Raw genomic sequence first — 24,782 nt, 5'->3', positions numbered from 1 at the left:
ATATTCGCACATAATTATCCGTGTGTTGGCGCGGTTCGCGGAGCCCCTGGGAGATCGCAACCCGGCCAGGAGGCATAGATCCGCCATTACGATACCTCGGTTGCACGCTTCTCCTATTTGTTCGTCGTGTTAGCGACGCTTGGCTCGTTCGTGGAAGCGAATCGTCGAGCAAACATCGTTGGCCCTTCCTTCTGTACCACCTTGCCGGCCTTCATTTGCATTTTAATGTTCGCGAACAGTCGCGAAGTGGTCGGCGTGGTTTGCGTTTCCTCTTCGCGTCCACGCGTGTTTGGAACAGTTTCCACTTCGTTTAAGACGAGGAGACAATTTTCCGACTGTAACGAGGTCAGCTCCTATGTAACGTGACTTCTTTTGTTTTTTTATCATCTTGCTAGGCAGAGTGTACTGCGATGGGACGAGTGATCATGTAGGTCGATTTGTTTCTTCTATTTGATACAATCTGTTACTGGAACGATGATGGGCGGAGGGGATATTGTTGAGAATAATTAGTGCAGGCAATTTTTTAACCCTCTGATGACTTCATTCCTTTATTCCTAAGGTGAGGCCTTCTTTGCTCTTCGAAAGCCCACCATGCCTTCTATTGTACAGTGACATATAACTTAGGCTTCCTTCGAATCTTGAAATTCTTCAGTTTCATGGTTTTGATATTCTTAGACCATATTTTACTTTGACAAGGGTCATCGTTGACCCACGTTAAAACATACTCAGTCGTTAATCTTATCAAGTCCATCGATCAAACAAAGAGTTCTCCACTGTAGCCTTGATCTTGCGAGGGTTCCTTTGGATGTTAAGGTTGACTTATTGAATAAAACATTGGGTCAATGTTATCGAAACGAGAAAGATAGTTTCTTTTATTCCACTTTGCAAGATAGACTGAATTTTCCCCGATTTCGCGGCTGAGGAAGCAGCCATCCCTTATCAACGATGCATTCGAATGCAATGGGGTTGAAGAAATGAACTGGGGACCGTCCAGTCACGGAAATTTCCATGGTTCACAGGCTGGTCGAGGTTCAACGAGAGAAAGCACTCTCGGTGGTTCGGGCTATTATGCAAATTTTACCCCCCTCCTGTAGAATCATAATCGAGTCGGGCTGCATACGAAGCGTTATTCACGGGCTGACGCCCTTTGAATGTCCCTTTGGAGGGTGCTCCTGGATTTGTGGATTTTTCATCTGGAAGGATACCTTCCTCCATAATTTATGACACATTTACTGGTCTTAATCATGAAAGGTCCAGATTAAGTCATTGTGTCGATAACTTTTCCTATTTCTATTTTAATTCTTTTTTATTCCTGGTTACTTTTTTATATTGGCAATCGACTTAGGAATGTATAGTCTTATCTTTGCTTGACTTTGAATGTCGTTTGACTCAGGAGTTATGGTGCTGAAGAGAAGAAATTTTCGATTTAAGAGCTGGGGTGCGAGTATCGTGGGTGGCCGAGCAAGGGGATGTAGTTATTCGATGGGATGGGAAGGGGATGGGGCCAGGACAGGTTTCGGGGGCGGTCGATATCACCGGTCGTCAAAGCGCCACCACGCAGTGGTACACAATCAAATTTTGGCCGGCTCGAATTGCATTTTGATTCCCAATCAATAGTTGCACTTTATGCTACAGTGAAGTGTTTGGGTTATTTTTGAAAACCACGGTTGCCTTTATAACCATTCTACAATAATAATTGGTTTTTACAAACTAATTGAAAATTATTTGAATCACCACAAAAATTTTTTATTTTCTTCTAACGAAGGGAGACTTGATTCTAAAATTATTTGTTTATAGTGTTAAAATAATTCATTTCCATCCTAGCATGATTACTACTAATTCTTGTAATTGTCTGTTTTCCTCTTAGAACGAGAATTCTTTTAACAGAAATTCATTATAATTACTTTGTGCAACACTCGGAAGATTTGCTAGTTAATTATTTTTTAATGAAACAATTTAATAAATTTAAAGCGGTTTGCAGAAACGTTGGAAATAAGGGTATGAATGTAAGTGAAGTTTCTTGATTGAAAAAGATGGACTTTTCATCTCTATGAATTGCCTCTTAGGTTATTAAGCAAATTGAATTCGTTCAATTTCCCTTGAGATTTCAAACGTTTAATCTTAGATAGATTGATTCCTTTCAAATAGCTTTTTTAATTACCCGCAGAAGGGTACTTCATTTTTCCAACTATTTAAATTTTTAATGAAGTACTATTCTCAACTACTTCACAAAAATTAAATTCAAAAAATGAATTCCAAAGAATTGAATTTATGGAAAGTCTTTTCTTTTTAAACACTCTGTATAAAATTGCTAATCATCCAAAAGGAACTTGTTTCCTGCAATCTACAATGTCCAAGCAATATTAATGAACTTCCCTTTCTTATGTCCTTTTTTTAACACCCTGTATAAAATCGCTGGCACCGGTGTCGATTCTCACCTGGAATCACGGGATCGCGTGCGCTACCGTATCCAAGGTTCATCGTTGAGCTTTAATAGGTCAAGTTCTCGTTTCGTCTCGTTCGTGGGTGGCACGACGAAAGCTCAAAAGCTCATCAGTGTATCACGTACGTGACTGTGTGTGTGGGTTAATGGGTGCGACTTGGCCTAGGCCTAGACCCGGCCTACTATTTCCTGCTGTGCGATAACTCGAAGGTTACTAGCCGTCTGCTCTGGTGAATAGAGCGTCGAGTCATGGCCCAATTATACCCTGGGTAAAATTAGTCCAGCAAGATATAATTGTACCCCAGCGGAGACCATTGAAATTAGAATGATCGATGGAATGTACAATCGCTATTATTTTAAACGCTCGGATTTTCTTCGAACACGGCGTGAAAATTGCTTGCAGTAAGACTCGCAATTTCTTCCACGCAGTTCGCCATTCATCGATGCAAATCGGTGATAATGAATAGGTACTGAACAACGATACTCGGTTTTGCATTGCAAACGCCACAGTCACCGACGCGAGTTTTTCACGACAAACTGCGAAATTATCTTAATTGCAACGAGCGAAGAAAATCGAGGATGTAAAAAGCTATTTTGTGCAAGAAGAAACGATGTAATAAAGTGTGGAACGATAAAATCGACAGAGAAAAATGAGTCACCCTGTAGATACTCACAATACGAATTTTTATATAATATGCATCAATTGAATAGAAATCTAACCTTTGGAAGTCTCAAAACACTCATTTTCAACTTTATATATGAAATGTGAAAGAATAGGTTAAGGTCTGCTTTGTAGCCTTTACGAAGCACATAACCTCAAAATACAAATTTTCATAGGTGTGCATCAAATTAAAAAGAAGCCTAACATATTGCAAATTTTCAACTTTATATATGAAATGTGAAAGAATAGGTTAAGGTCTGCTTTGTAGCCTTTACGAAGCACATAACCTCAAAATACAAATTTTCATAGGTGTGCATCAAATTAAAAAGAAGCCTAACATATTGCAAATTTTCAACTTTATATATGAAATGTGAAAGAATAGGTTAAGGTCTGCTTTGTAGCCTTTACGAAGCACATAACCTCAAAACACAAATTTTCATAGGTGTGTATCAAATAAAAAAGAAGCCTAACATATTGCAAATTTTCAACCATGTGCATTAAATGAAAAAGAATAAATTAGGTTAAGTCTGTTAGATTTTGCAATGAAAAATAACCTCAAAGTACAAATTACAAGGAGGCATGTTAAAAGCAAAATAATGAATCACCCCATAGATTTTACAAAGCATCTCAGAAGACAAATGCTGAGATAATAAGGGGCTCTTTATTAGGAAGGTAAAACGACAGCGTTACAAGACCAGGGATCAACGTCTTCCCCCGGAAACTCGTGTTTCATTAGCTGGTAGCTGCTTCCTGCATCCACCCGGCGTGTGTCCCAGGATTCCGTAGATCTTGCTTGCAACCGACGAAACTGGGCTCTCGCCCATTGGGTGAACGTGCAACCCTGTGCAGTAGTAGGCGACGGTTCGTATCGATCCCTCAGGACCACGAACCTCCTCTCCCTGGTAGCCTTGCACTCTGTTTTCATCCACAGACTGGATACATTTTGAATAAGTGTCCCTTTCTTTTCTACCTCAGCCAATTACCCTTTATACAAGATTTTCATATGAATTTTATTTATTTTCAAATGGCGAGTCAATTTGGTTTATAACGAAGTGTTTTTTTTCAATTTCAAGTATTCGACTGGGTTGTTTAAAAATTCTCGTTTAATTTGTATTCTAAAGCATTAAGTACTTTGGAAAGCTCGACTCAGAATTCTATTTAGCATTAAACTTGGATAAGCCACTGGGCTTCTGTTATGTTAACCTTTCTGAAAATCCTCATTCTACCTGGGGGAGCTTGAAATCTTACCCATAATTTCCATTTTTATTCATTTAAAAATTGTTCAATCCTAAAATTTCATTTACTAAATTTCTAATTTTACTTATGGAATTATTTTCTAAAAATTCCACCCTCCTTTTACCCAGGTTGAATGTAATAATTTTCTTTTTTTCTGCCATAAATTCAAGAGAAATACTGAAGTGCTGGGGATTTGAAAATTTAAAAAAATCATTCGATTTTCCCGCTTGCCCAGCAAGAAATTCGCATCACCACGAGACCATTTGTTATTTCGATCGACGCGAATAAAATTCGATGGAACGTGAATCTCGTGCCAGGACTTCTTTATCTTATCACTTTACCAGTGAAAGACGAGGCTCGAAAGCAACGAGCCACCCGACGACTATAAATAAGAAGTTAATAAAACCACGCTGGGTGTTCTTGACCTCCGGGAACGCTATGCTGTATAGCGGGTGACTTATTTCTCGCAAACTATCTAAAATATTATATAAATCATTCCAATTAAAAATTATCAAATCCCTTAGGAAAAAGTCAATTAAAAATATAAAATAAAATTTGCACCCATGGGGCTTCAACTTTGACAAGACAGAAACAATTAATTTTATACTACTTGATGCTACTTACTATTACATATATACTACTTTTTAACATTTTTTAATAAATTCAATTTATTATTTAATTTTAACCACTTTCTATCAATGATCATTTAATTAAGAATACTGAAAAGAACTTTATCTAAACCAAATGTCGTTAAAAGGAAATTATTGAATATTGTGAAATTTAATGAAAGAACGAGCAAACTGTTGATGTAAAAAGGAAATTGAATTTTTCCAAGTCGACGACACGTGAACGTATCGTAAGAGAAACGAGTTTCAGGAATTCTCAGTGGGCAAGGATTAACCTAGAATGTGAAGGGCTTTTCACCCTTTGTAAATTCGTTTAGCTGTCATCCAGCTTAACGACGTTGATGTATTATAAACGTAAGACATTAGTTGTGGCATTTTACTCACAGGGATGACGTTTTGTTACTTATCACACAAGTAGAATATTTTAAATGGACTTACCTGAAACAGAAAACACAAACGTTTATAATAAAATTCTGGCCTAATTGTAAATTTATCTGTATTTCTTTGCAAATTTTTCATGAACCTAATCTACAATTTTTATTATATTTAGTTTACGATAAATCTTTCAGTTTAAGTAAAAAATTGAATTTTAAGAGGTGGTAAATATCATTTTTATTAATAATTTCCAAATGAAAATTAATATCGTAATCGTATAGAAAATCTTTCAGGCAGTATGATAGATAAAAATCGGGTTTCCCTTTGAATTGAAGGCGTTTTCATTTCCAGCGACCAAGTCTTTAGAAAAGGCTGAAGAACTCGAATCCGACGTCGAATGGCCTTGAACGAAAGCTGTTCTGATTTCTCAGTCGCCCTGCTAGGTATAGGATAAATAGAAGAGGAAAAGTAGAGCTGAAAATGCGAAAGCCTAGGCCAACTGAAATCGATATTCCTGGATTTTTATCATCGCGAACACGAAGACGCTCGATTTCCAAGCTTTTATTGGCCTCGCGAGAAATCCTAGCAGCTCGATAAACTGTTATTTTCACCCAACAATATTTTATAATAACTTTGTTACCGATGGTATTTTTGTAATTCAATGCGCGGTTTAATTTTCAATCTTACTTTCAATAATTTCTATTTCTTTGCCGACTCAACGAGTCGTCCCGGAAGACGAGATAACAAACGAGGTTTCACTTTAGGGTACACGCAGAAGAAAACCAGCTCCATGTGGTTTCACGCGTGATACCAGGCGGATAAACAGGCTGGAAACGAGTCCTCCATCTTCATTTAAGAAGAAGGATTGAGGACAAGTGTATCCTCCTACTTTCCGTCGTTCACCATTCTAAAACTCTCTCGACTTCTATTCTCAGCGCTGTTCAACGTTCTCGATTATGTTCGAGAAACTTGAACACCCTGACCACCAATAAGAATCAAACGAAACTGACGAGGATAATTTCTCAAGCTCGTATTACTATTTTAACATTAAATTTTAAGCACACGATGACGAATAAAAATGATTACTGGCATTATTTCATGTATATTTTCAGTTCAAAAGAAGTTTTATAGGTTAGAACAGAAAAAATTACTAGAAACCTAGGGGAAATGAGTTAGGTTAGTACTTCTGAGCACGTGCTGGTGGCGCCACATCAAGTGGCAGATATAACTTACACAGATTCTCACATTTTTTCACTAAAGAACTATTTATGTATTAATTTTACAGAATAACCTTTAATATTCTCAATAATACGTAAAGTTATTTCTATATTGTCAGTAAGGTTACTAAGGATGTTCGGGTTTGGAAAAAGAAGAACAAAATTTAAGTATTTCACAATTAACCCTTTGGCGATCAGCGTCCCGATTAAACGCATAAAACAAAGAAGCCATTGTTGCTGAAGAACGCGCGTGCAGTTTTATAAAATAAAAAAAGAGGATAACCGGTGCTCGAATAACCCTCCAAGGGTTCCTTTGTGTAGCCGCCTCTCGCCGACCGAGAAAGAAACGACCCCGTCCATCGTGCCAACGTTGGAAACAAGATTTTCTTTATTTAATAGTAATTTTTATAAACATGTTCATTAAATAATAAATTCACTTTTCGGACCGTGTAACGAAGTGATTATTAGCGCGAACCCTGTTAAATTACCGGCTTCGATAGCAAACCGAGCCCACTAGGGTAATTGTTTTTCAAATCAACCCCGTTAAATCCTCATTAGCACGCGAGCAAGCAAGGCAATTAATTTTGATTAGTAGCTGGCTCGATTCATCGATGTTAATGGAATTGTCTGGGAATCTGTCGTGTTCTATCAAAATCCAAGGATTTAATGACTAGCAATTTGATGGGCGATAAAGTAACAATGATTATTAACGAGATTCAAATATTTTTCAAATATTTGTTAATTAACCCTGGGTCAATCAAGACCCAAATTTACAAGATATTTACCTTCAAGGGTATTAACCCAAATTTTTTAATGTAAAATTTAAAAAATGAATAATCTAGAGAAGCTTGCAAATGAAGGAAATAAGAAAAACTCACCCGCAGATCCACGAATGCCTCCTCCTTGGCACGCTACTTTGAGGAACAAGCAATAAAGGGGCTGTGCCCTTTCCGCCACTTCCGCCACCGTCCCCGGCCGGAAGCCGTAGCTCCGGTACCTGAAGGCTGCTCATCTTCCAGGGTGTCGCTCGTTAGGTCAGCAAAACGACACACCTAACCCTCCCTCCTCGACTCGAATTGCACTTCGATCATGCATCACTCACCGTTTCTCGCTCTGAATCGATCAGCGAGAATATTGAACCACCGATACCAACTTCCGGTTTCCTTCTCCGACTATGGAAAGGACATTCTTGGTTTTCACTCGACAAGAAGATCGTCGTTTCGAGTAAGATCCAGTGAGACTACACAGGACAAACCACATCGTTTGGGTCATGATTCGTAGGGGTCGAAATGACCCTTTGTAAAGTAACAGACACTGTCAAGAAAGTTAATATTTTTTATAAAATTTTGTACAAATTCTAAAGGAATGTAAACATTCTACATAATAATAATACTACTTTGTTATTTCAAAACGTTGAAAGGAAAATTGTGTAACTTTTATCCAGAACTGTTTCGAATGGATCGGAATTGAAGGCTGAACGTTGAAAGTTCGCTCTTAAATTGTGCCCGTCAATTTCTTTCGAACGTCCGTCGAAAGTTTCTTTGAGAATAGTTCTTTTCTACACAGTGCCGCTGCCTCACAAAAGGTTAAATAGGGTTCCATTCCGAGAAACGAGTCCCTTTCGGTTCCATAGAATTTATGCGAATCCCAGTTGGTATCAGTGCCGTGTGACATACGATTTCCACCGATTTTTCTATCAGTTAATTTGATTGGACAGAATAATTTGTAAGGAACAAAACGTATTTCTTAAATTCTTATATTTTGATCTACAATTTTAGAAGAATTGCAAATTAAATTTTTATTAACTGTACCAGTGAAAACGACCATATTTAGTATATCTCAGAAAATTAATCACTAAAAGTTTTTAAAGTAATTTTTCCAATTTCCAATAGAAAATTAAAAATTTTATTAATTTCTCCCACTTCCATCATTTAATTTTTTAACCTGCCACTATTAAAAATTGAATATTTATAGTGTATTTTCTCCTTGACATAAATAGTTATTCATATTTACAACATCTACTTTGTATCAGTTATGTAACATTAAAACCTGAACATTTAAACTTTATTTTCCATTCTCCTTCATTAAATCGCTCAAATTGATCAATATGCAAAATATCCGAAAGATAAGACTTTATTAATGATGCACCTTCGGAAGATCGTTGAATCATGGTTCGATGTCCAAGGTTTCATAATGGAAGAATCATAATTTTTCATGTCGATCGAAACACTTTTTATCGCCCGTAAAACGTCAATTCAAATTGTACACATAACTAACGTGCAATAAGCGGTCACACCTGATAGTTTGATCGAGGATAAAATATGGAATGCGATTCATTGATAATAACATTTGAATAAACTTCATTTATCTCCTTTCATTTTTTTCTTTCTTATCCTTCGAATATTATGAACTAAATGAGAAAAATCCTTCTTTATCAATTAATCATTTTCCTTCTGTTTTTCAAACGATATGATTAATTGTTCATGAATTTTTCACGGCTTATAAAAAAAATATTATAATTTCAATGTCGTATAAGTAATTTAACATAGTCAGATTGCACTTAGTAAATTATTAGAAAAATAATTAATTTATCATAATTCACTTACTAATTAAATTTTTATAATGAGATTAGAGGTTCAACTTTATAGAGAATTGTAATTTCTCTTCCATAACAAAATTTTTTTTTTTAATTATTTCTTCTTGATAATAATTATTTATCAATCATTCTGACTTTCCTGGTAAAAATAACGTTGTACACAAAACAAATCCTTCAGGCATAATACAGTCTCTGTTGTCGAAATATCGATTGAAACGTGTAAAAGCTATAATGTGATAATCGATAATCGATTATCGATCGTCTTTGTCCCCTTTAGCTTGAAAGCTTATTAATAATAATGCAATAAGGGCAGCTGCACCATTGTGCAACGCTAATCGCCGAGGCTTTTCTCCGATCCTCCGTATAAACACCTCAGTGATTAGGTGGTTTTATGGAAATAATTCGCAAATTATTGGTAACAATAATAATAACTGAAATTTTTAATATGTCAACGTATTCATAATTTTTTAATAACTTTTTGTGACTTTAATTATATCATCACAGAGATATTTCTTTTCAATAATGCTTAAAGAATGTTTAATGTAATTTTCAACTTAAATGAGCATTACAAAACAATGTTATGATAATGTACCTTGTTTCTCCCTACCTCCCATAAATCAAAAATTTGCCAAAAATAGACACTGTCCGGTGAAGTCATCCTTAGAAATTTATTTCATCAAAATGGATTGAAAGTCTTTGAAACTCGTCAAAGTAACGTAATCACGTTTCAAAACAAGTCGAATTTTGTCGACATGTAACATAAAACGCAACAAAATCTGCCGAAACAAGCTATTAAAATTCTTCTCGTCAATCCCGACGTACGTGCGTCTCTTTTTTTTCGCAATTTTTGCTCGCGAATTTTAAAGAACTTTCTTCGTTACAGGAATACAAACGAGAAAATTTATCTAGTTTCACAAAATTCAACGCAACAGGTTTTGAAATTACCTTTGAAGAAAATTAACTTCAAATTGCAATTAATGCAAATATAACATTAATAAATAATTTTTGGTATGATGCCCCAGGTTAGGTTAGATCATTCGTACAGTACCGCGAATGGTAGTCTTTCCGGAGCTCCCACCCTTCCCCATAGATGACCCCGGGGAGATTGACAGTAATGCCCCCCCACCACTTGCGTGTAAATATTGACGCGGGAAAGTTCGAATTGATATTTATTTATTATTCATATTTCTCAGTAATATATTAATTTCTATAGTATAATTTTGTTTCTAAATTAATTTTAATATTAAAATTGTCAAAATTCCTGCTTTCCCTAAAAAAAACCCCACAAATTCAACGTAACCCAAATGAAAACAAAATTAAAATAAATTATAAATTGCAACCTACAAATGGAACCTAAGATTGTAAACATAAACAAACGTATTTTGAATAGTTACAATTTTGCAAAATTAATTTGAGAAGCGAGGAAAGAGTATTTTGATATTTAATGAAATATCCAGAAACAGCTGTTGCGTCTTGATCTTGAATATCGTTTGCTTGGCAGATACCGCGATCTTAGATTGCAAGTAATATAATAGCATTTGCCAAACATTTTCATATTTATATTTAGGGGTTTAAATTACAACGAGCGTTGCGTTTATCAAGGTCTCCGAAACGCGGCACGTACAATGAATTTTCATTTAATTGTAGACATTTCAAAGTAGCATCTTCATCCATCAATTGAGTTATAGATATAATCTTAAGTGATTAGAATCGCTACGATAGAAGATTAAAAGGTTCTCCTGAATCCATAGACCTGTCTGATTGTGGGAAATGTGGTAGAATAACGAAATCCAATATCTCTCGTATTTTTGGAAGTGGTCCAACCATTATACTGATGGATAACATATATTCGCGACAAGCTTATGTTGCTCATTGGAAAACCATGATTTATGAATGATTAAATCTTATCTATTCAGAAAAATTGAGAAGATAAGAAAATAAAATGTTTAAGAAGGAAATTTTGTAAAAATCAACCATTTTTAAAATAAACTAAAATAGACTTAATAATTTTTCAAATATCAAATGATCAACTTCGAAACATTAACAGTCAATAATAATTTCATGACATAAAAGTATCTCAAAATAGCACTTATGATACATCCATTTGATGCTTAAACTTCCCTCAAAATTATTGCAAAAAGCATTGTTCATAGTTTTCTAGGTTTCATCCGCAACATCTGCAGAAAAACGACGCTAAGTTTTTGTCTGTTCAAAGAAACAGAATTGTATTGCAGTGGAACATTCGGAGATTTGGAAAACTGTTACCCGGACAGGGTCGATTCGAGGATTCACGAGGGTTGTGTTATCGACGGAAGCTGAAGAATGGAGGAACTCATTCCGTCTGGTTGCACAGATCGAGAGAGAGAGAAAAAACGCTATGCAATCGATGCTCTTCAGCTTCTGCGAGTGACGTTCCCTTCGATGCCGGCACGTTTCCACGATCTAAACTAGATTCCTCGATAATCAGAAATGCTGAGAATTTCGACTCTGTCGCCGAGAGATGATTGGAATTCTCCTATAGGTGAAGAACAATCCCGTACCTGATGTAGTTCGCCGAATGATTCGAATTGTTGATCAATTATTAACATCATTACTGAAATACGTCTCTAATTTATATCGATAAATAAAATTAACGATTCTTAATTTTTACAAATTTCTCTAACAGCAAACAGTTATTTAAAAATTTTCAAATATGGCAAAATACTTAAAATGGAAAGCTAATTAATTAATTAAAAAGTGAGATATTCTATATTCGATTTGCAGCACTTTGAGATAAAAATTAATGAGAGATTTAACTTGAAAGTTTTGATTCGAACTTAATGAGTGTTCAGAATTGAATTCAGCCCATTTGGAGCCGAAATTCATTAAGTGACAATGAAGAATTATTGTTACGGTTCGCTTGAAATTCATCAAGAGTCGCTTTAAGTAGAAGCGTTCAGTGATCAGAAGCGGTTGATAGAAACGGGCTTGAGGTACCAGACACCGTTTTCCACTTTAAGTAGATTCAGACAATAACCAGACGCTCTTAGCGTTGTCATTCCGAGACTGGAAAATTTTGCAGCTCGTGTTGCCAGCCAAAACAATATTATAATTTATCATGAGACTCCTCCCGAGAATTTCGATCATAATTTTTATAGAACAACACTTCCAAGAAAACATTCTTCTCAGGAAGAAATCTCCTTTGAATTGTTTTCATTCATTGAAACGAAATCTCATAAAGTATTTAATTATTGGAAAAATTAGAATAACGAGTGCAATATCTTGCAAAATAATACTAGAACTTTCATTATCAAATAAATTATTACGCTTTTGTCATTTTATTAGTTTGTAGTAGAAGAATGATCAGGTTTAATTGATTTGTAATTAGTATTGATCTGAAACAGGCAGACGCATATAAAAAAAGAAGATGCGTGGATATTGGTGATCAATCGATTAAGCGTTATCGATGACGATGATGCAATAGGAAATCGTACGACTGTTCTTGGACGAGCATCGTGCATCTGATTATTGGGAAGCAATTTGCGTGCCAAACGTTTTAGACATTTTATTCGGCGATGGCATAATTTATATGGATTTCGCAAATACGATCAACTCACGTGTTTACTTCGCCATCCCATATCACCTGCATTCGATAAATTAATTATCGACGCTTTGAATTATAATTTCAAGTTCCCGGAAATTTATTGAAATAATGTTCCATCAATTTTATAAACGAAAAATATCATAAAAGTTTATATTTAATTTTTGCTGTACAACATTATTGTACGCCTGACTGATGGAGCATTGTAATTGTATGCTAATTAATCATTACGGTCACTGAACAGCTCTAATTAACATGAAAATTAATGTAATCAGAATGTAATATATTGTATATTGCTATAGAAAGTTATAGAATAAATTATAGAACAGCAAAATTTATTCAACAGTTAAATTTGAAATTGGAAGAGAAATTTATGGAAATTGTTTAATTTTTGATTTTGAATAGTACAGAAAACAAATTTATATTTTCTTTTTGAAAACCATACAGGGTGTCTCAAAGTAGATGTTAAAAATTGAAGAAGGGTACTTTCTTCAAAAGAGATAAAATAATATTTGTGTGAAGTTAACTTTCGGTCTTGTACTAAAGCATCTTTGAAGTACAAAGAAAACTTTTCTCTATTTTTCTTTTAAGAAAATTCTGCTCTTGACACCAAGTTATGATAGTGAAGTATGATGGCTCGAGTTAAATGCACGTTGTAAATCTCCAAAGTCCGGTTCAAGAAAATAAAGTATAAAAAAGGAGATTTATTCTCCAATTTTGACCCATTTTTTAGCACGAAATCATCTTCTTTTGGACTTTATCACGTTGGGTACACAATGCCTCAAGTACTTTCAGCTACTTTACACCACTTTACAATATTAGAATAGAAATATGAAATAATAACTTTTTTACACTTTTAGTTAATTTTATATAAATTGTATTATTCAATTTCTCAATAATCTTCAATCTACATTAATAAGAACGAATCATGTTTTGAATCTAAGAAAATCAGATAAATATTTTTCAAGTGATTTCACGAAGATTCAGTAGAATAAATTTTCGCGATTTTCCAAGAATTCCAAGATTTCTACAACTCTTGAAGCAGGTAAAATTATTTGAAAATACATTGAACTACAGCCAATTGTTCCTGTTTTATAATAAACAATCTCTGAATATAAAATTTCTACCATGACAAGTGAGAAAAGCAAGAAAACAAATTGAATTTTCGAAGATTCAATAACAAAGGGTCTGTTGTTAATTGAACGACAAATGCTTTGGAACAATGTGTCCTATCACCATTGAATCAACAGAGGATGGTTGCTGGTGTCCTGAACCGTGTTCAACCGTGATATGCCCGAGCATTGTGTCGGTAAACCACATGTCATCCTTTCCAGTTAGATATCGATCAAACGGGAACACGATACGCCAGCTTTTGGGCTGCAACTCGACTAAAGGACATTGTTTCTTTTTTATCGCAGGCAAATGAAATTGTTTCAAAAATAGATAACGCTTGGGTCAATCAACTAGCCGATGAAAAATATGATTTCTTAGGTCAAAATAAGGAAGCAATCGACACTATAGATTCAATAGTAATTGGAACATTTAACGTTAATCGCAGAGCCGATCAGTGATAGGGTATATACCCAACCTAGGGGTTCCTAGGAGGAGCCTAAGAAGAACCCCAAGGAGGTTTCTAAATAGCAACCTAAGGAGTAGCCTAAGGAGGACCCTAAGGAAGAGCTAACGTAGAACCTAGTAAGAACCCAAACAGATCCTAAGGGGACCCTAGGAGGAGCCTAGGAAGCACCCTAAGGAGGATTCTAAGTAGCAACCTAAGGAGTAGCCTAAGGAGGACCTTAAGGAAGAGCTAACGTAGAACCTAGTAAGAACCCAAACAGATCCTAAGGGGACCCTAGGAGGAGCCTAGGAAGCAGCCTAAGGAGGAGCCTAAGGAAGAGCTAACGTGGAACCTAGAGAGAACCTAAAAAGATCCTAAGGATGACCTAATGTGGAACCTAGGGATATTCCTAAAAGAGCCAAAAGGAATCTAAGAAGAGCATAGAACCCCCCTTCTTTTACACTCCCCCTAGACTCTCCCTAGGTTTTCCCAAAACCAAAGGCCAGTGATGGAAGGCTTTCCCCATACACTTATTCTTGACCACTAGAAGTCCACTTTGCACCTCCCAGTAGCTTATGTAATTGGCTTTACAATCATCATTTTTCTATCAACCACAACAATACCTTGTTGCGTATTACATTTCCAATCGATTACACGGTATACTGTCCCTGAACTATGGACTTTAATTGCAACTTCGAGGCGAATGCATCGCACAACAAACTTTTTCCAACGGCAAAGTAGATATTTTTACTACCCGATCCCTCGGTATCGGCCATTGTTTCAAAAGTTTTACGGCCTCTTTGACACGGCAACTCGGCACGTCATCGGGATTTTTTAGATGAAGGATCTCATATGTGCCTTGACGACGACAGAACAATACTATTGGTCGGTCGTCAAAGCTTTATACCCCTCTTTTGACTTTGAACATGAGTTGACCTCCTGAAGGCTACCCTTTACGTTGTTTACATAATTATATAATAATTTTTGTTATGAAATTATTTGTTCTCCATAGAATCAACCTTACACCTATGTTTCTTTATAACGTCGATTTTTATTTTATTGGACACATTGCTTACTTAACGATTTTTTCAGAATTACTTTGCTGAAATATTAATTATATATTTTTCTTCTTTATGAAAGAAATAGAAGTGAAATTTATTGAATATTTCACCGACCTAACGTCGTATATCATCTATCCAGACGATCGAATAAGAGGAAATTGCAGCAGAGCTTCGAAACCGACGAAAGGGTAACGAAATCGTTTCCAACATCTCCAGAGAATTTAGTTACATAGGTGTAAGATTGATTCCTTGCTTCTCGTGAAAACGAGACACGGTTACTTTTCCTCAGTGTATCGTCTAGGGATTTTCATGTTAAAGGTAGATTTTGGTAGACGGAGAAGTGTGTATCGGTTCGTTTATTACGTGAAACGTAGTACTCGATGAAGACGAATAGTTCAAAGTTGGATCAAATTTACTTGCCATTTCTTTGCCTAACTTTTATTATTTTTATTCATTTTCAAGTAACAACTACGTTTCAAATTTAATGTAATAATAATAAAAAATAAGTGATATTAGAAGGTAAAATTTGAATGCTTAAATTCGACAACGAACTTTATAATTCGTATCTTTATACTGGAGAAATTGAAGAAACTTTATTAAACCTGGAAAAGAGCAATGGAGGTACGATGAAATACCAGAGGCGTACCTTTCCCGCAGTTGTGTAACAAATCGACCACTAATAGTAGTCACGAATTCACATTTTCTTTTTTTCCTAACTCGATGCTCCATCTAAACTCAAGTCGGTTATGCAATCGATCAACGATTCGTGTTTCGATTGAGTGACTATGATTTCAGCGATTAACACAGAAAATATATCTAGTGATTTTATAGAGAAAAATGGTAACAAACAGGGAATTTTACTTAAATCTTAAATATGGTCGTTTTCACTATAATAATATTAATAATTGCATATGAAAATCCTTTTAAATAAATTTTAATTAAATTTGTTCCTTACTTATGATAAAATATTATTTTTATCTAAAGGAACCGGAAGTGAGTCTAAACAGGATGCTACTAAAAAAACCTATCTTTATTATGAATTCCTGAGGACTTAAAACAATAATGACTATTAATAATAACTATGCATTATTTTCATGAAAATCAAAAAAGAAGAAAGTTATGTTTACTTTATCACGGCTCTACGCACACCTGTATTATTTAACCCACTTCCGGATGCCTCGCCAGCACAGATAAAAACGCTAACAATGCAAAATTTTCACTTCCTCTTTATTCGATTTCGTCGAGAATTCTCACACGATACTGATACCTCTATATTATTCGCGTTTAGAAAATACACGGCATGAATTTTCATTCAAGAAAAAGAAAAAATATTAAATTTTTCTTTTTTCCAAAAACACGCACAAGATACTTGTTAAACTTCATTATATGCAATTAAATAAATGGCGACGATGTCAAACAAAATATTCAAATAAGATACATTTTATCAGAGAAACTACGTTTCTATTTGCATAAATAAATATACACATTTGCCAGCTGAAACAATAACTTTTATCAAAAGCTTGTATCTTTTCCCGTTATTGATAATGTCGGCTCGATATTTGACACTTGTTGTACAGCTGTCAACAGTGACAGATCGAGCTGGTTTGGAAATCGCAATGGCGTGAATAATGGCTCGGTGTCATGTTCTCAAGTGATATGTTAATAATTATACTCCAGTATTACTTCCAGGTTAACCACATACAGTAATGAATTTTTCTTATTTTTATAGTATATCAATCATAATAGAAGGTTACAAACAAATGATCGAATATTAACAAAAATATTAATAAAAACACCAAAACATCGACAGAGAGCGTACAACGCGCTTGAAGACGATCAACGGTACCACAAGTGTATATTCGTGCGACCGTAGTTTCGAAAAAAAGCGTCTGAAAGAGAGTCTCGTGCGTGTTTTCGTGAAATCGTGAATGAAAATGCGACGTAATATATCAACTCACGTGATCTGTTCGCTCTCTCGTTGCTTTCCGCTTAATTAATCGTGCAGACTGTTGTGTGTTGTTGAGTGTGTCAACGCACTCAGGTCAGTGGAAGAAAAGGGGCAGGGCATGTACAGGCTTCGTTCGCGACACGCACGTATTATACACATTTCACCAGACACGAGTACACTAATCGTAACAGAGAAATGGCCACTGGAAACGTCCGTGACAACCGAATCACGGCATGGTCCATTTCGCAGCTAACTTCATTTCAGGAGTGTGTTCAAAAACAAACGAACAGGTTTTTCAAAATCGCGACGAAAGAGCGCACGACGCACGCACCAGCCGGCACCGTACACGACTGACTTAGTGACTGACTGACTGGCCGCCCGAGGCGCGACACGAAACCGAACGAAGAAGCACGAACAAGCACATTTCGCCGGCCGATTTCACAGCAGGCTGTTTTGTATCTGACCACGCGTGAAAGACCGTTTAACAAGGAACAGTGTTGTGCAGGATGTTTAAGGTGACTCCTTATCGCGCGAATTTAACCGAACAAGTAGATCAGCCGACTAACAGCACATCGAGTAGACACGAAACTACCCGCGCTGCGGCGCTGCGAGGTAACTCGACCCGCGAACGAACCCACCCGATTGGTCACGGACACACACGAAGACTAATGTCTTGCTTTAATTTATGGGACGCGCTTAGGTTCCTACCCTCAGAATTATTTAAATTTTCATTTTTCTGAATGAAAATGTCGGATTTTTAGGATGGATTTTAGGTGATATGTGTTACGGCAGTAATTACAGTTACATAGAAGTGGAAAAACGGGGAGGAATGTGAAGAGTACTCAACCCTCGGATGGCGGACCACGGAGAGAGCCTCCACTTTAATTTAATCTGCATTTCACGTTATTGTCATTTTCTTAAATTTTACACTGCTCTTTTATAATTATTATTCCAATATGTAAAACTCCTTTGTTTAAAAATTATTGCTATTGTTGTTGCTTGTTGAATAAAATTAAATAATTTATTTGTTTTCAGTAACCTAAATTTTCCTTTTATCATCGCGTTTTTATTTTCATTTATTCATTTTAAAAATGTCAAAGTATTGTATGGTGAAATCGATTTAATATTCAATACAATACATATAGAATTGAAAGCAGAAAGGAATTATTGACGTTGAACATTTTTTTTAAAAAACTCATGAAAAATGTTTGAAAGTATTTCTCCAGTAGATACGAATGAAACAAGTCAAAGAAGGGAACGTAACGAGACAAGAAAACAAAGAATAATGCTTTTCATCTTCCGATATTTTCCATTTTATCCAATTCGTCAACAACGACTCGAAAAAAGATGCTTTCACGTTCTCCGCCTTAAAAAACATGCATCTCTGACAAAGAGAAAGAAGGATGAGTGTTAATATTTGAGCTTTTCGAAAATAATTGAAACGAATGTTTCATATCCATTTCCTCTTAGGATTTATTCCACAAAAGCTCTGCTTTTAATGGATACACTGCCACGTGAGATTCCTAATAAACATATCTCTCTCTTCAGAATTTAATTTTAGAATACAGCATTTCACAAAGTAAAAAGACGAACCTTGGAAACTTGAAATAAATGTAAAGGTTAATCATATTTTCTGCACAGAATTTTTTCCCCGGAAATCGGTCAAGAAACAGATATACATAATAAAATAAATTTATAGCAAGAACGCTTCAAGTTTTTTAAAGCGAGCAAAACATGTTTTGCAGTCCTTCAATTATATTCGTTCTGAGTAACAATTATGCTAATGGTAAATCTATCACTTAGATACATTGAGTAATAATTATTTGTTAGAAAATTATTCATACGACGACCGGTCGATATTTTTTCACTCGACATTTACTGATCGATTGTGGAGTATAAAAAGGAACAAAAAAGAAAAACAATGTATTCCAAATAGTTAAAGATTAATTGTTCTTTAAAGAAAAACAAGCAAATTTTCTCGGTTTCTTTTCTTTTGTTTGATCTGCAACTTGAAGATGCATACCAATAAAGTTGTTCTACATATTATGTGCAAGCATTGATTATGTCGTGTGTCGTTGATGGATCCTGACGTCTGTCTCCGTTTAACCGAGACACAGTCGATGAGAAACACGTGTTTCTAACGCCTCGAGCATTCCTAGCGATCCAATAATTGGTGCTGCACATTTACGGTTCATTACTTGGCCATTACATCAACAGAAATACATCATTAGCAGTGGTAGTAATAACGAAAGATTGAATACAACCGCAGGCTATAAAATCAGTTCAAAAGCGATAATAAGAATATTTAATAAAACCCAAGAAAGTGTAGTATTAAATAAATTTAAGTATGTGTAATTTGTATTAAAAAATTATCACTGTTTTTAATTTTCGAACAAATATTGAATTAATAAATATTGTTAATTTAAAGAAATTGTGGAATGTATCACGGACAACTCCTAATTTTTGCAACGTAAAATCAGACCAGTGTAAACGAAGAAAGTCTTCAGCAACCTACATATTTTTCAACCACAGATGAAACATCGATGTACGAGCATTCCAACGAGCAGGAATAAATTATGCAAATTCGAAATTGCGTGCTCCCACGTGGTCTTTTCACGGTATACATTCGCTTACAAGCATTAATTATTCGTTTGCCTTAATTAAAATTTCCTCCGATTTCATAAAAAACATTGTATTCGAATGGTATTACATCGAGCTCGTTCCTCCTATGCAAAGATATGATAAATGATGAGAACATTAAAAAGAAAAGATAATTAGGTTGAATTTAAATTTTCTTTTTAAACTATCCACACTATACGCCTCAGAATAAGAACTATACAAATTTTATTGAACAATTATCTAATCAATATTAAAGCATCAAAGAATATGTTTTTGTTTTAAGCAGAAGTAATGATAATTGTAAAGTTTCTTGGATACAATGGCCCAGTTCCTTCCGTTTGACTAAAAGTCCCGTGCCTTACGAGCAAACCGGGGAAAAAAGACTGGAAGTAAGTAGATTTCAAACTGTCACTCGAAACTTTTCAGTTCTGGTGAATTTGCATCGAAACTTGTGCCCCCTGTAGCTATTTCTCGAGGAATACTTTTACCAGAAGCGAAAATCTTCGGATATTCCCACGATTTGTTACTTCAATGGCCGACAATGGTCAGCCAAACGCGATCTCCTCTTCCCATGTTCTGCCCATCAAAGTGATAACGTTATTTCCGGCGAAATAAATCGAAATTCCATTTCAGAAAATTTTTTTTCTTGCCGAGATAAATAAGCACTTTGGATTCGCGTAACCGTTTACGAGAACGGCACTCGCGGGAACAATAAGTACCGCAATATTTCTGTCGGAAAGGGAAAAAAATGCCAACATCGCGAGTGTGTCGGGGACGTTAAGATTCCATCGAGGACAAGAAAGATTCGAAAAACGTACGAGCAACGAACGAGACGCGAATTACGTGACTCGGCTGCGAATATGCACGTACGTCGGTGCGTGTAAGCGACACTTTCCGATGCGTGACGCCGAATTTATCGTAGAAACTTCTGTTCCCTCCGAACTATCGTCACGGTGCTCGAACGTGTCCGTTAATCGTCGCGATAATGCCACTTCCATGCGATAAATTTGCATACCATTGTGCGATCCATGTTTCGTTGAGACGCCGCCGAGTGCGCTTCTCAGCGACAACAGGCGCGTCAATATTTTACCAGCCTACTTTTGATCCTCTTTAGAATTGATATGGATAACTTACCACACTTCAATATACAGAAGCAACACTTTCCTTTATATCAGAATAATCTCGTTGAGATTTCCTTTGTTTTTAGATTTTTTATTTAAATAGTCATTTTCAAATTTATGTCTATATGACATTTTGTCCATTCAATAATTTATGTATTTTACATAAGAAAGTGGTTCGATAAATCTTTTTTTAAATTTTTCTGTAGAATAACATTATCTTAAATAGAGATGCTGAAACGAGTAAGCAGATAAAATAGTAAATTTCAAGGAAACCAGAAGTCGAATTTATAGAACCGTATTTATAGTCTTTCCAAAATGGTTCGATCAGCTCGTTTGCCAACTAAAAGATATTTGCAGAATATTAGAAACGACACGAATCATGAGTGATCGAGTGTGACACAGAAAATGAAACAGGTCGTCATGGTCATCAACATACAAATTCCACGGTCCAAGGCGAATATAATTGAAACGCAAAATGTTTCACACGGTTTGCTTAATTTTAAGTTCACAGCTGCAACTGTTTGGCTGCTACCAGCAATTCAGAATTAACTTTCAAGTAAAATTAAAATTTTGTTGAATTTAGTTTTTTTCACCGTTCCTTGATTAGAATTTCGGCATTAATAACCGGTTTCTAATCGAAGAAACGTTTCGAACCGTTGGACAGGTGTTACGAAGTGTGCAAAAGTGTGACGTCAATTAAGTAATTATTCCACCTTCGTGTGTATGGTAACGGAATCCGATATAGGCTGCACGCGTCGAGACCGCGAATTAAAAGATTGATACGAACCAGGCGGGACGAGAATTGAAATCGCTTTTAATTGCGCACCGTTGGAAAACCATCGAGTTCGTTCGAAAAGAAATTGACACTTGTAGTGTGGAATAAAGATTACAGTTTTCCTTTGTTCTATTCTATTCGACCCTGGGTGCTATCGAGATTAATTTTGTTTTTAATTATACGATGCGTTAAGATTTACAATAAATCATTTTTTAGGTTATGTTATGAGGAACGAGTTGATTGGTCAGATACCATAAGTCCCAGAAACATCCACCATCGTTCCAATCATACTCGTCAATTGAAAATGCAAAAAGGTTTCAGAAAAAAGTCTCTCGTTATCAACCACGATCAATGGTTCGGAAGGGTATGCAATGAAATTACACGACGAGTAACCACAGAGTCCTTTACGTGGAAACGGTTGGGAAAAGGATCCGTAATCCTGTTCGCAAAAGGATTTTAATGATTCACTCGAAGCGAAGCGTGCTTCGCGTTTCCACTGAACAGATGGCTCTGTGATCGTCGCGTCTCGTTAAAGGCTTCGCAATCGTAAAAAGCTCGGAACTAACTACGCTCATTTTAAGTTTTCACACGAGATAATGAGGTCGTTTCGTATCTGAGCCTCTGCGACTGTGTGCGACACTACCCTTGCAGTTTTATTGCTTCCTCAACAATTTGGACGATGGATACTGTCTTTTAGTTGGACGTCAGGTTAGGTTGTTACCGAAGTTACCGAATGGTTGAGATTTTACAAGGTGTTTCGGTTATTTCGAACTAAACTTTGTTCGTATATTCCACGAGTATAAACGAGGGAAAAATAGGAAACGAATCTTTGGAAATCCTAAGTTTGGAAATTTATATGCTCAGGAGATAAATGTCCTCGTATATAACAGACTTTCGAAGTTATTGGATTAGCGAAAGCTTCCAACCCGAAACTAACTCAAACTTTTGAATATTTTAGTGTGAACGACCGAACCGGCGAGACGGGGATTAGCTAGTACTACGGAGCGTCTGACCGAACCGATGAGACGGGACGAAAACGACGTGTATCTTTCGAAACAAGTAGTACCTTAGGAAAATTGCAAATTCTCCATGGCGTAACGTTTCAAAAACTCCAGTATCCTGTTGAAAACTAAGCGATTGGAGATTGGATATTCGATAATGGAGTATGCTAAACATTGATGAAGCGTTCATGAAGTAATTTCCATCAAAGAATTTTTTTTCTCGCGAAAAGTAGAGCAACCAAGTAGGTGAAGCGTTCACTTGTCTACTCCACAGCTCCGGATAATCGTGTTTTAACGTTTTCCCAATTGACGCGAGATTAATCGAGCAATTCCGAGTCTAATTGAATTCCGTGCATCGCGACCGTTTCGAATTCAATAACCCAGGAATAAACTGTTTTCAATGGAGCACCGTGTGCCGGAGGATTGCCGATACATCAGCTTCCTGTACCCTCCTTTCACGCCCCCATCCGCTGTGTTTACTTGGTAAAGAGCTAATCCACTGATTTTCTGTCCCTTCGAAAGAGAGAGGTAATCTAACTGAACGAATTACACTCTGTAAGTCGCTACGCCCTATATACAGTCCAAGCTTTTGTTTTTAATCCGATTAGCAACGTTGTGCGAGCAGTAACGGGTGATCGATTTTTGATGAGTGCTTATGCGAAATGGGGAAGGAAGCGGAGAAATTCGGCGATATTAATTAGTACGATTTTTACGCTCCAGTGGACTAATTATGGCTTTGGAATGACAGAAATTGGATTTGATTGAAAGTAGATTCTTCGAGGTAAATGGAATTTTGAATTAAATGAAACCGATGACCGAAATATGAAGCGTAGGATTATACTCTTTTTCAAATATTTTAATTATTTCGTGAATCCTGAATTTATCGGTTCATATTTAAATTTCATAGGTATTTATCTTTTCATCGAGTCGTGATTGTTAAGCTTGAATTTAAGTTTCCCGCCAGAAACGTCGACGTAAACCGAGCCATATGCATATGTGTCAATTATTCAAAAAATGCACGTCACCTGTTTAAATAACAATTTTCTTGATCGACCGTACGCTTGATGGACGTTCAGGCGCCTCACGTACACGTAACAAAAACAAGATCAGACAAAGGTGTCGTTATATATATAACGAAGGCGAAGCATGTCGTTCGGGTTGCATTGTAATGCAGAGCAAGGCGCGGCACGTGTCACTGTCAGCGCGTTCACCGCGTCAAAAGTTGGGTGTCTGCGAGTGATCGAGCGTCGTTTATGCATCACGCGAGCGAACAACCGGACAATGACGCTTTGACATTGTAAATACACGACCGAAGTGCCACTGACAAGACAAATTATTGGGATCCTGGCCAACGACGCGTTTGCCGGCCCTCGTATTCTTCTGGGCATATCGACCAACTGACCATCCACCCACTCGACTTTCCTATGATGCGTCCTTTGGTCCTTCTTTCTAAGAGAAATTATTGTTTTACAACAAAAAAGTGGTTATTCCCAGCCTAATACCTCGTTTCATGACTGTCATTCTATATTTAAAAAAAACATCTAATTATTAAGGTTGCACTGACCAAATAGATTAAGTTAGATTAAGTATAAAAATGCATAAGAACTTTGTCTTCCTTCTTTTCTTACTGCATGTAAATTTGAAAACGAAAATTTAAAGTGAAACCTAACCTAACCTCAAATAAAGGATTATGAATAAAATGGTTCCGTCAACATAGATCTCAACATCAATTCACATTAAGACACTATTGCAGCCAGTGTGTGAATATGAAGCCATTTATAGTGAGGATTTCATTTTTGGTTTTGGATGCTGGCCATTTCCGGGATTGTCAATATATTCAGAAGATATTTCATCGGAATTTTCCTATAGCTGGTGACAGATAAAGCCATGGAATTGTTTCTCTGACGCCGCCATTTCACGTGTCTTCAGATGATACTGAAGATGAAAGATTCCATTTACATCTGT

The 24,782-nt window shown here is 36.1% G+C and overlaps 1 protein-coding gene across 2 annotated transcripts in view; it reads right to left on the bottom strand.

Annotated features, from left to right (window-relative positions):
- LOC114871522 (cAMP-specific 3',5'-cyclic phosphodiesterase) overlaps positions 1 to 24,782 on the bottom strand; it is a 167,586-nt gene that overhangs the window by 104,027 nt on the left and 38,777 nt on the right. The window contains exons 1-2 of one of the 2 annotated variants that reach the window (XM_029177520.2): positions 17,312 to 17,864; positions 7,437 to 7,798 (exon numbers count right to left, since the gene is read on the bottom strand). The exons of the other annotated variant lie outside the window; for it this stretch is intronic. Coding sequence (XP_029033353.1) covers positions 7,437 to 7,570 — 134 coding nt within the window. The 5' untranslated portion in view covers positions 7,571 to 7,798; positions 17,312 to 17,864. Of the gene's footprint in view, positions 1 to 7,436; positions 7,799 to 17,311; positions 17,865 to 24,782 lie in introns of those variants that run through there. 2 annotated transcript variants of the gene reach the window in all.

The sequence above is a fragment of the Osmia bicornis genome, chromosome 16 (genome assembly GCF_907164935.1).
Source record: "Osmia bicornis bicornis chromosome 16, iOsmBic2.1, whole genome shotgun sequence".
Lineage (NCBI taxonomy): Eukaryota > Metazoa > Arthropoda > Insecta > Hymenoptera > Megachilidae > Osmia > Osmia bicornis.
This window is presented reverse-complemented; position numbering and strand designations above follow the sequence as displayed.